This window comes from Scyliorhinus torazame, chromosome 10, assembly GCF_047496885.1.
Source record: "Scyliorhinus torazame isolate Kashiwa2021f chromosome 10, sScyTor2.1, whole genome shotgun sequence".
In the NCBI taxonomy this organism is placed as follows: Eukaryota; Metazoa; Chordata; class Chondrichthyes; order Carcharhiniformes; family Scyliorhinidae; genus Scyliorhinus; species Scyliorhinus torazame.
In genome coordinates this window covers 255428728-255441811 of record NC_092716.1, presented here as the reverse complement: position 1 = coordinate 255441811, position 13084 = coordinate 255428728, and the positions used below count along the sequence as shown (strand labels likewise).

Below are 13084 nucleotides of genomic sequence, written 5' to 3'. Positions count from 1 at the left end.
CCTCCCTCCCTACTCCCCGGCCCCCCCTCCCCCCCCCCCCGCCCCCCCCCCCCACCAGCCCCCATCAAGACCGCTATCATCACTTCTGTTATTAATAAAACATTCGCTTAACTCCTCCAGCTTCTGAAACTGCCGCCCCACTGGCGGGCACCTCGTGCACTTTCATTTAAAAAAATTATTTGTTCATGGGATGGGGACATTTGTTTTCCGCCCCTAATTGCCCCTTGAGAAGATGGTAGTGTGCTGCCTTCTTGAACCGCTGCAGTCTAGGTGTACATTCCTCTCCGACATCGTAGCAGTTTTATACAACTGAGTGGCTTGCCAGGCTATTTCAGACTCCAGCACATTGCTGTGGGACTGTGTCTGGAGTCACATGTAGGCCAGACTAAAGGACATTAGCCAACCAGATGGGTTTTTACGACAATTGCTGACGGTTTTCCGTTTACCGGTATCAGCTTCTTCTTCAATTCCAGATTCTTTTCCAATTAATTGAATTTAAATTCCACCAGCTGCCATGCCGGCAGCACAGTGGTTATCACTGCTGCCTCACAGCGCCAGGGTCCCAGGTTCGATTCCCGGCTTGGGTCACTGTCTGTGCGGAGTCTGCACGTTCTCCCCGTGTCTGCGTGGGTTTCCTCCGGGTGCTCCGGCTTCCTCCCACAGTCCAAAGATGCGCAGGTTCGGTGGATTGGCCGTGATAAATTGCCCTTAGTGTCCAAAACGGTTCGGTGGGGTTACGGGGATAGGGTGAAGGTGTGGGCTTGCGTAGGGTGCTCTTTCCAAGTGCACCGGTGCAGACTCGATGGGCCGAATGACCATACGACATAGGAGCAGAATTAGGCCACTCGGCCCATCGAATCTGCTCCGCCATTTAATCACGGCTGATATTTTTCTCACCTCCATTCTCCTGCCTTCTCCCCATAACCTCTGATCCCCTTAATAATCAAGAACCTATCTATCTCTGTCTTAAAGACACTCAGTGATTTAGCCTCCACAGCCTTCTGCGGCAAAGAGTTCCACAGATTCACCACCCTCTGGCTGAAGAAATCCCTCCTCATCCCTGTTTTAAAGGATCGTCCCTTTAGTCTGAGATTGTGTCCTCTGGTTCTAGTTTTTCCTACAAGTGGAAACACCCTCTCCACATCCATTCTATCCAGGCCTCGCAGTATCCTGTAAGTTTCAATAAGATCTCCCCTCATCCTTCTAAACTCTAACGAGTGCAGAGTGCAGATCAAATGGCCTCCTTCTGCACTGTAAATTCTCTGATGGGAATTGGGCCCATGCCTCCAGTGCATTAGTCCAGGCTTCGGGATTGCTAATCCAGTGACATCACCACTGCCCTCTCTCACCACTCTTTGTTCAAGTCCCTTAAGTTTGATTTGAATGGATAAACGACTGTCCGCACTCCTGACTCCACCATGTCCTGCCCTTCATCCGACCAGGCTCTCACCAACCTCCACTCTTCTCTACCTGCAGTTTCCTCATTTGGCTAGCTGGCGAGAATGTGGTGCAGAATGATGCCAAAGGCGTGGGTTCAATACCTGTGCCAGCTTTGCCTTGCCCTCGGCTTGGTGCCTTTCAAACTTTACAACCAGTTATCTCTCGGACAGAAAGACCAATGGTCCCTTGTGGACTGTGGCTTTTTAGCTTGTTTCCTATCCATTTCCTCTCTTACATTATTTTCTGGCAATTGTATCTCATTCCTCTCCCCCTGACACTGTCACATCCAGAACCCCTGAATGATCTATTGAGCCTGATCTGCGTGCGGCACTTTGGAAATATCAGCACAGATGTTGTCGGCATTGCCTCGCCACCATTTCACTCAATCTATCGAGGGCAGCACGGTAGCACAGTTGCTTCACAGCTCCAGGGTCCCAGGTTCGATTCCCGGCCTGGGTCACTGACTGCATGTTCTCCCCGTTTCTGCGTGGGTTTCCTCCGGGTGCTCCGGTTTCCTCCCACAGTCCAAAGATGTGCGGGTTAGGTGGATTGGCCATGCTAAATTGCCCTTGGTGTCCAAAAAGGTTAAGTGGGGTTACTGGGTTACGGGGATAGGGTGGAGACGTGGGCTTGAGTAGGGTGCTCTTTCCAAGGGCCAGTGCAGACTTGATGGGCCGAATGGCCTCCTTCTGCACTGTAAATTCTATGATTCAATTGTAGATCGCTTGGCGGAATGAAATCTTGGGTGAGTTACAACTTTGCCATAGCCATTACTGCAATTCCTGCTCTCTTGCCGTCGACTCCTTGGTCCTTGCTAAGCACTTTGTTATGCTAAACCAGGCCATTCAGTCTTGATGTCCTGTGTGAACCTGAACTGAACTTTAAGCTGCACATCCTATTCTTTGCTAGAACAGCTGACTTCTGTCTGCACACGGGGTTTCACAGTAATAATGGTGCGATGTAAATGCATTTTTGTTGTTGTACCATCTGGTGATATAAAGCTGTTCCATTAACCTCAGGGAGTGCAAAGCCTGCTAATATTTATTCAGTATTATTTTAATACGAAAGAACTATTTATAAGAGAGACTAAGAGAACAAACACTGGTTTAAAGCAATATGTAGCCTGCTGTGGTTTTTAATATCAGTGCTTCGAAAATGTATTTGAAAATCCATGCTTATCTGCGCCATTAGAATGAACTGAATCAATTTTGCAATGACAGCATTTCTCATGAAGAATACACGGATGAGTGGAGCTTCTGGTAAAAATCTGTTTGTTACAGTTCACTGCAATCCTAGTCAACGTGATCTCGCATTATTACGGCAGCTTTATCAGTGGTGCCCTATTTACTGTCATCAGAAATCTCAAAGGAAATTTAACTGAAATATGTACTATTGATGGTGATACATCACATTAATCCATTAAACCTCATCAAATCCTACAGCTAAAACATTGTGTCAGCGATGAAGCCCTTGAATTTTAGCAGTTCTTAAATTTAGGCTGATTATCTATTTTGACTAATTGTATATTTAAATGAAGAGAGATTCAGTAGCCTTTCACCTCACTGTGTACAGAGGTAGCACAGTATTGCATATGCATTTAATACATTTTAAGGCGCTGTTTTGCACACGATTTAGCATCATTGTGGGAGGAAATTACTGCCTGCCTTCATGGCCGGACACTACATTAAATCGGAAAATGTGTAATGGCTACAGTTGATTCATTTGAATTACAGTACATTACTGAGCAATATTTGGGCAGCACGGTAGCACAGTGGTTAGCACAATTGCTTCACAGCTCCATGATCCCAGGTTCGATTCTGGCTTGGGTCACTGTCTGTGCGGAGTCTGCACACCCTCCCCGTGTGTGCGTGGGTTTCCTCCCACAGTCTAAAGATGTGCAGGTTAGGTGGATTGGCCATGATAAATTGCCCTTAGTGTCCAAAATTGCCCTCAGTGTTGGGTGGGGTTACTGGGTTATGGGATAGGGTGGAGGTGTTGACCTTGGGTGGGGTGCTCTTTCCAAGAGCCGGTGCAGACTCGATGGGCCAAATGGCCTCCTTCTGCACTGTAAATTCTATGATAATCTAATGGGCGGCACGGCAGCATAGTGGTTAGCACTGTTGCTTCACAGCGCCAGGGACCCGGGTCTGATTCCCGACTTGGGTCACTGTCCGTGCGGAGTCTGCACGTTCTCCCCGTGTCTGCGTGGGTTTCCTCCGGGTGCTCCAGTTTCCTCCCACAAGTCCCGAGAGACGTACTTGTTAGGTGAGCTGGACATTCTGAATTCTCCCTCCGTGTACCCGAACAGGGGCCGTAATGTGACGACTGGGGAATTTTCACAGTAACTTCATTGCAGTGTTAATGTAAAACCTACTTGTGACAATAATAAAGATAATTATTATCATCAGAGTATATCATGTAATAGGTTCAAGTATCAAAATATTAAATTCATTCTGAGCACCCCATAAGAAAATATAATTTTGGATCTTATTTTGGAGGGAACAGGCATTCTACAGTCTGGTTTAATGGGAAAGTACTTTTTTTTTTGCATATTCGGTAAGTATTGTTTGTAGCGCACTGTAAACACCAGAGGATACCAGAGGGTTTTCTTCTCATTTTTTTCAGCGAGAAACAGCATTGGGTGCCTAATTTTGACAAGCGGAATAAAAATTGTTCTTTAATTCTGAAGATTAAAAACAATGCTCCCCCGTTTCTTTTCTCTCCTCGCTCACCATAAAATAACATTGAACACGACCCCAAGTGAGGTTTATAACCTTAACCCTCATCAAAAAGCTTCACCTGTTTAATCGGCTGGTTGGATGTCAAGATAAAAAGGAGGAGGCATCTTATCAAATAAAATTGGTTTTCATGTGAAATGCCAGAGTGGGTTTGAAACCTCTTAACTACTGCTCGTACTGAATTCAGATGCGGTTAATACAGTGACCAAACCTCTCATACGCCACCTAGGGGTGTGTGCCGGTGCGGTGTAATTCTGGGTTGTGGGTCAAGAGTTGCATTGGCAGTTCCCCGTGGGGAAAGCTCATGCATGTTGCAATTTAATTGAGCTGAGGATGGGAAAATGTTAGGCCCGGTCCTGATGTTTGCTCCACAAATCCCAGTGGAATTCAGCATTGGCGATTGTTTTGCAGGATTACACTGGCCTTCCATATGCAATGTACGTTTATACATGAAGGATTGCCTCTTGGCATTGAATAGAACCAGATTCTGGTATAATAATAATCCTTATTGTCACAAGTAGGCTTACATCAACACTGCAATGAAGTTACTGTGAAAATCCCCTCGTCGCCACATTCCGGCGCCTGTTCAGGTACACAGAGGGAGAATTCCGAATCTCCAAATTACCTAACAGCACGTCTTACGGGACTTTGTGAGGAAACCGGAGCACCCGGAGGAAACCCACGCAGACACGGGGAGAACGTGCAGACTCTGCACAGACAGTGACCCAAGCCGGGAATCGAACCCGGGTCCCTGGAGCTGATTGTGGATACTGTTCTGGAACTGTGATATTTTTATGTATCTTAGTTACCCGTCCGCCAAGCTTTAACATGTTGAAATGGCTTCCAGGTTATTTTGGACGTTGGATGTGGAACTGGGATCCTATCCATGTTTGCAGCCAAAGCGGGGGCCAAGCACGTGATTGGAGTCGACCAGTCTGAGATCATTTACCAGGCCATGGATATTGTAAGGTAAAATGAATTTTGCACTCTTGCTTTCCTCTCCCGAGCTTCCAGGGCCATTGTTCCACGCATTGTCCTCAGAATTGCCATTTTAATGAGATCGTTCCTCTGCCTTGAAAGGCAGGCAGGAGACGGATTGGGGACGCTGGGAGAATGAGATAACAGAAAAGGACAGTGATAAGGATCGTGCACAGGAAATAAATTTTACCAGCTTGAGTAATTATTCTGTCCAGTGTAACATTAGCTGTCATGATAATGGCATATTCAGGAAGATGGATATGGTGTGTGGTGGGGCAGAGAATCATTAAAACTTAAGAGTTGAAGTTGCTTGCTGATTGGATTTCAGTATTTACACCTCGAGATCCACAATAAACAGCACTGAGGGGGAAATGGGGCACAAGAGCGAGTGCTGGTCTGGTCCTAACCACTCCTGCCACAGGCCATGAATTAACATGATTGCTAGCTAAATGAGTTTCATTGATGCAAGGAGAAGAGTTTCAGTTTAAAGCAGTGCAGGATTATTATCAGATTAACACGATCTACTGAGGCCGAGTATGTTTTCAGACATGGTCCTTAGATCCTGGGGGAAATCTGTGCAGGTCTGATAGCTGTTATCTGAGTTTTTCATTTTTTGCTTCTAGATGTGCCTAGTGAGACACTCAAGAGCAATGGAAATCCAAAGTGACAAAGTTGCGTTTAGACTTGTACTCTATGCTATTGATATGAATTTAGGTCTGTTCTGTGCAATAAATGAAGTTGTATATCCCAGACGTTGGATTACTGCCTTTTCAAAGCTCATTGGCCCACGTATTTGTCTATTGTGTCTTTTCATGTAATAATTCTGCAGTTGCCTGTCTCCGTAACAAACCTCCTATGTGTTTTGTGGAGGCAGCTGACGATTGAAGAGTTGAATTGATGTCCCGTAATTGCAGTGGTTAACAGCTCCGTTCTTCGATGGCTTGCACCGTTCTTGCCTGTTCGCTCCCCTGTGTCCTTTCCTCCCACTGCAGCTGTTTCCACGTTGAACGTGTGCCCGGGACCTCCTTCCGGGACTCTCTGCCAGCGCGGCTGCAGAACTGGCCACCCGATGACTTGCGCAGTTGGATCCGCGTTTCGCTCGTATTTTTCTCGCGTGCTGAAGCAAAATGCAAAAAGCAGGCTCCTTGAACATTGTTGCAGGAGGACAATGATAGCTTTCATTTGATCTCAGCGGCACTGCACATGGCGAGGTGGGAATGTGGCGAGGTGGGAATGAGAAAGAGGGGCAGCTGAGAGGATCCAAACAAAAGCGCACAGAGTAATTCCAGCGGTTTCCGCGGAAACGGGCATGCACTGCATGAGCGATGGAATGTGGCAGAGAACTTTCACTGCATTGTGCAGCATGAAAGCAGGCCATTCTGCCCATCCTGACTGTGCCAGTTATTGCCGCTGCCCCTTGCTCGTCCCCCACATCCTCACATCATTCTTTTCCCCTTTTTCAGTTATAATTCCCATCCCTTTTGAGCTTTGCGATTGGATCCGTCGGTGCATTCATAGCAACTCGCTGCACTCAGCAAATTTCTCCTTATCTTCCTTCGGCTTTTTTTTGGCCTGCTGTACTCTTTGAGTTCCTGCTCCCAGTCCGTATGTTGCTGACGTGAGCAGAACAGGCTTTCTCAGTGCGAGAGGGAGCGAGAGAGAGATAGATGGAAAGGCTAATTATCTCAGATAAATGTTGCAGCATTTATTCTGTGGGTCAGTCATGAGAGTAGAGCTTGAGTAAAGCCGAGAACTGGCTTGCTTGCCTGTCGACCTGACTGGGCTACGGTGCAAAATAAAATTGGGCAGCACGGTAGCAAAGTGGTTCGAACAGTTGTTTCACAGCTCCAGGGTCCCAGGTTCGATTCCCGGCTTGGGTCACTGTCTGTGCGGAGTCTGCACGTTCTCCCCGTGTCTGCGTGGGTTTCCTCTGGGTGCTCCGGTTTCCTCCCACAGTCCAAAGATGTGCGAGTTAGGTGGATTGGCCACACTAAATTTCCTCTTAGTGTCCAAGAAATGTTAGCTTGTGTTACTGGGTTACGGAGTTAGGGTGGAGGTGTTTATGTGGAGTGCTCTTTCCACGAGCCGGTGCAGACTCAATGGGCCGAATGGCCTCCTTCTGCACTGTAAATTGTATGATTCTGTGAAAATAAAATGACTGCACACAACATTATTGGCACTTTATGATTTAATAGGTGAAGCCTTTATTAACGTCTTTGAACTAAAATGACAATTATTCCATTGACCTCAAAACTGCTGGAACTATCCTCAGTTTGTTAGCGTTTGAATCACCTCTGCTTTTCGCTTTTCCCCCTTGCTGACTCCTTCTCAGTTTTTACTTCCCTGCTCGTTAGAGAATCTTGCACAGAGGCGCAAATGTATGAAGGCGTCGAACAGGCGTTGGCGGGTGGGGGGGGGGGGGGGGGTGCGGAGAGGGGGGGGGGGTTCGGGGGGGGGGGGGGGGGGAACGTATGGATAAACCAGCTCGAAGTTTGCTTCCTTCAACCTGGGGTAGAGGAATGTTTGAGGGTGACCTTCTATATTCGCCTCTTTACTCTGCGGTAGGCAGAGAGATCTAGGTGTACTGTCAAGTTGAAGAAAAATGTCTTTCATTTATAGAGTGGAAATTATTTTCCATGGAAATTGCGCCATAAATTGTCACCGAGCTGCCCTGTGCATACCATATGCCCAAGGTTATCGGTGGATTGCCTTCAACTATTTGGATGAGTTAGTTAATTTGCTCTATTCCCTTCCTTCAAGGTGTTGACAACAAACTTTTTTTCATCTCGCGTTTTAGCGCAGTGGACAAAATAACAATTGCCTCTGTCCCTCTCTCTTGTCTCCCTTCGTTCAGACTGTTTTTGCCCCTCTTCTCTTCCATTCTTCTTCCTGTCATAAACCAATGCCCTTCGACCTCCCAGGTTGTCTCCATCATTCATTCTTCCTTTATTTGATCACTTTTTTCTTTCCTGCTGGTCCTCCCATTTTCTGTCTGCCCCCCCTCTCGGTATGAACCTGCTCCTGGTTCCTTTGAGCGTTTACTGGATTTGCAAAGTGTGAGTCAAAGATCACATGATCAGAGTTGTACATCTGGGTCAAGTGTGCCGAAGCACCTAGGTGTAAGGTGAATTGGATTTTGGGGGTCTAACAAGTGGCAAAGTTATTACATGGGATATACAACACAGAATGAGGCCATTCGGCCCTAAACAGTCCATGCTGGCACTCCAGCCTCCTCCCATCTTTCCTCATCGTAACCCTCTATCCCCTTCTCCCTCATTTGCTTCTCTAACTTCTCATTAAGTGCATCTATAACATTCACCTTAACCACTCCCTGTGGTAGCAAGTTCCATGTTTTCATTGAATCTTTGGGCAAAGACGTTTCTTCTGAGTTCCCTGTTGCATTTCTTGATGCTCTAGTTATGCTCTTCCATAGAGAGAGGGAACATTCTCTCCGTATCCACTCCATTAAAACCCTTCAAATTATTAAAGACCTCTATTAGGCCATCTCTGATCCTTCTCTTTTCAAGAGAAAATAGACCCTGCCCGCCAATCCTTTCCTGATATGTGTACAATTCATGTACTTAAGGCTAACTTACAAAAGCAAAGTTCTACGACCCTGGAGACTGTGTAATTTGAGTCCAGGTAAAGTTCAAGGCTTCTAATAATAATCTTTATTGGTGTCACAAGTGGGCTTACATTAACACTGCGATGAAGTTACTGTGAAAAGTCCCTAGTCGCCACATTCCGGCGCCTGTTTGGGTTCACTGAGGGAGTATTCAGAATGTCCAATTCACCTAACAAGCACGTCTTTCGAGGCTAGTGGGAGGAAACCGGAGCACCCGGAGGAAACCCACGCACACACGGGGAGAAGGTGCAGACTCTGCGCAGACAGTGACCCAAGCCGGGAATCGAACCTGGGTCCCTGGCGCTGCGAAGCAACAGTGCAAACCACTACACTGCCGTGTCGCCCATTATCAAATATTGCTCAGTAACGTACAGTAATCCATGAATCAACTGTAGCCATTACACATTTTCCGATTTAATGTAGGGTTCGGCCACAAAGGCAGGCAATAATGTCTTCCCATAATGATGCTAAATTGTGTGCAAAACAGTGCCTTAAAATGGATTAAATGCATTTGCAATACTGTGCTACCTCTGTACACCGTGAGGTGAAAGACTACTGAATCTCTCTTCATTTAAATATACAATTAGTCAAAATGGATAATCAGCCTAAATTTAAGCACTGCTAAAATTCAAGGGCGTCATCGCTGACACAATGTTTTAGCTGTAGGATTTGATGAGGTTTAATGGATTAAAATGATGTATCGCCATCAATAGTACATATTTCAGTTAAATTTCCTTTGAGATTTCTGATGACAGTAAATAGGGCACCACTGTTAAAGCACGTGGGGGAAACCCACGCAGTCACGGGGAGAACGTGCAGACTCCGCACAGACACCGACCCAAGCCGGGAATCGAACCCGGGACCCTGGTGCTGTGAAGCAACAGTGCTAACCACTGTGCTATACATGTGATCACTTTTATTAAAATATCAGCCATACAGTGTTGAAGAGGGTTCAGTATTGTAATTATTCGGTTAAAGTAGTTGCATTTTGATCACTTGGTGGAAGGTAAATCCACCACTGCCCCCCAAAAAACAATGCCAAGAAAACAGCTCAGCAGGAAGCATCAGCGGACAACATGCCGAGGACCTGACTTTGGGCAGAGTGCTCGCGACAATCTGACCAATGAACCTACTGTGTCTTCCCATGGCTCGATATCAGAACTGTGAAGCCCCATGGGAACCTTTACTGTTTTCAAGGTGCTATATGTCAGTGACAGGAAATTAAATTGATAGGTTCCAGTATTAAGTTGCACGCTGCGTACTACACCATTCCATTTTTTTATAGCAAACTCTTCTCACTTATACTACCAGGGAAAATGACCTGGACGGTGTTGTCACGCTCATCAGAGGAAGGATTGAGGATGTCGAACTTCCCGTTGCCAAAGTGGACGTTATTATTTCAGAGTGGATGGTGAGTTTTTGTTTTGAATCGAGAAATGCGTAAGGTTGCCGCAGTGTGAATTGTAATTACCTGAATGTACTGGAACAACAAGATTTTAGAATTCTGTTTTTCAGGTTGGTAAGTTACAATTCGGGGTCGCGGATTGCTCACTTCCACGGTAAAAATAAGTTCTCGGGTGACCGAGGAGTTCAATGTTTGAGCCGCAGGTGGGGCAATGATGGTGGGGGGGGGGGGGGGGGGGGGGACGGGGACGGGTGGGGGGGACGGGTGGGGGGGGGTGCCCAGGTTGCCACCCTCCTCTCTCCCTGTCGATGCATGGCCTCAGATTGCTCTCGGCATTGAGACGTGGTGTTCAGCTACTTCCCGGCTGCTTTTCCTCCTCTTCGGGCAATCCTGGGCGAGGGATTCCAAGGTGCTGGTGGGGATGTTGCTCTTTTTCAAGGAGGGTGCCCCGGAAGCGTTTTCTTTGCTCTCTTAGCATTCGTTTGCCACATCGAAGCTTCGAGTAGAGCGCATGTTTCGGGAGTCTTGTGTCAGGCATGTGGGTGATGCCTTCCGCCGGTGGAGCTGATCGAACATGGTCAGTCCATGTCGGCCTGAGGTGTCGGCCTGAGCGAGAGCACGGACAGTGACACACCTAACCTTACAATGGATTTGCAGGATCTTGCGGAGGCAGCACTGGTGGTACTTCTCCAGGGTTTTGAGGTCCACACCTCTGAGCCATGCAGGAGGACGGGCATCATAGAATTTTTTACATAGAATTTACAGTGCAGAAGGAGGCCATTCGGCCCATCGAATCTGCACCGGCTCTTGGAAAGAGCACCCTACCCAAGTCCACACCTCCACCCTATCCCCATAACCCAGTAACCCCACCCAGCACTAAGGGCAATTTTGGACACTAAGGGCAATTTAGCTTGGCCAATCCACCTAACCTGCACATCTTTGGACTGTGGGAGGAAACCGGAGCACCCGGAGGAAACCCACGCAGACACGGGGAGAACGTGCAGACTCCGCACAGACAGTGACCCAGCGGGGAATCGAACCTGGGACCCTGGAGCTGTGAAGCAATTGTGCTCACCACCATGCTACCGTGCTGCCCTAAAATGAAATGAAAATCGCTTATTGTCACAAGTAGGTTTCAATGAAGTTACTGTGAAAATCCCCTAGTCGCCACATTCCGGCGCCTGTTCGGGGAGGCTGGTACGGGAATCGAACCGTGCTGCTGGCCTGCCTTGGTCTGCTTTAAAAGCCAGCTATTTAGCCCTGTGTGCTAAACCATCACTACCACTCTGGAGACCACGAGCTTGCTGCCAGGTCTGAGGTCCTGGCCGTCAAACACTCTCTTGTTCAGGCAACGGAAGGCTGCATTGGCACACCAAAGATGGTGTTGAACATAGTCGTTGATGTCTGCCCTTGTTGACAATAGGTTCTCAAGGTATGGGAAGTGGTCCACATTGTCCATGGCCAAGTAGCAGAGTTTGATAACTGGGGGCAGTGCGGTGTGGCGAGGGCAGGTTGGTAGATGACAGAGGACCTTTGACTTACAGATGTGCAGCACGGTGGCACAGGTAGCCTCACAGCTCCAGGGTCCCCGGTTCAATTCCGGCCTCCGGTGACTGCTGTGAGGAGTGTGCGCATTCGCCTCGTGGGTTTCCTCCGGGTGCTCTGCTTCCCTCTCACAGTCCAAAGATGTGCAGGTTAGGTGGATTGGGCCATGCTAAATTGCCCATTCGTGTCCAAAAGGTGAGGTGCTGTTACTGGGTTCCGGGGATAGGGTGAAGGCATGGACTTAGGTGGGGTGCTCTTTTGGTGGGTTGGTGCGGATGCGATGGGCCAAATGGCCTCCTTCTGCACTGTAAATTTTATGATGATTCTGTGTTTAGGTGTAAGGCCCATCATTTCGGATGCTTCGGTGAAGGGGTTGACGATGGCTTGGACCTTGTGCTCCAAGTATGCCCAGATACAAACATTATCTGTGTACTGTAATTCAATGACGGGATGGGATGACATTGGATCTGGCCTGCAGGTGGCAGAGGTGGAACAGATTCCAGTTTGTCCTGTAGTTTAGCTTCAATTCAGCAGCGAGTTGCAACAAGGAAGATCGAAAGAGTGTTGCTGCAATGACACAACCTTGCTTGACCCCAGTCCAAGTGTAAATTGGTTCTGGGGTGGATCTGTTGGTCAGGGTCATGAGTTGCATGTCACCATGGGCCAGGAGGAGGACAAACGTTTGGGGGCAGTCGGAATGGAAGAGAAGGCTTCATAATCCCTCAACGATTGACGGTGCCAAAGGCCTTTATGAGAACAAAGAAGGCCATGTCGAAGGGTCGGTGCTGTTCCCTGCATTTTTCTTGTTGTTGGCGCTCTGTGAAGATCATGTCCATTGTGCTCCTTAGTGGGTGGAATCTGCATTGAGACTCTGGGAGAAGCTCTTCAGACACTGAGAGGAGGCGATTAAAGAGGACTCTTGCAATGATCTTCCCTGTGGCTTACAGCAAGGAAATTCCTCTGGCTTGTCACCTTTTTTTTAAAAAATATGTTTTATTGAAATTTTTTTCCCAAACAACAATTTGTCCCCTCTTACAAAGCAAACGCAACAATAACAATACAGAAATTTTTAACAATACACAAGTAACAAAACCACTTTATCTTTGACCTAAACTAAACTAAACCACCCCCCCCTCCCGCCCCCCCCCCCCTTCCCCCTGGGTTGCTGCTGCTGGTCATCTGTCTTCCCTCTAACGTTCCCCTAGGTAGTCGAGAAATGGCTGCCACCGCCTGGTAAACCCCTGAGCCGATCCTCTCAGGGCAAACTTTATCTGCTCCAGTTTAATGAACCCCGCCATATCATTTACCCAGGCCTCCAGTCCGGGGGGTTTCGCCTCCTTCCACATGAGTAGG

At 47.7% G+C, this 13084-nt stretch overlaps 1 protein-coding gene across 3 annotated transcripts in view; it reads left to right on the top strand.

The window, feature by feature from the left end:
* The window catches only part of prmt3 (protein arginine methyltransferase 3), a 306241-nt gene that overhangs the window by 60919 nt on the left and 232238 nt on the right, over positions 1–13084 (top strand). For all 3 annotated transcript variants that reach the window (XM_072466697.1, XM_072466696.1, XM_072466698.1), the window contains 2 exons: positions 5026–5147; positions 10093–10192. In XM_072466697.1, coding sequence (XP_072322798.1) covers positions 5026–5147; positions 10093–10192 — 222 coding nt within the window. The remainder of the gene's footprint in view (positions 1–5025; positions 5148–10092; positions 10193–13084) is intronic.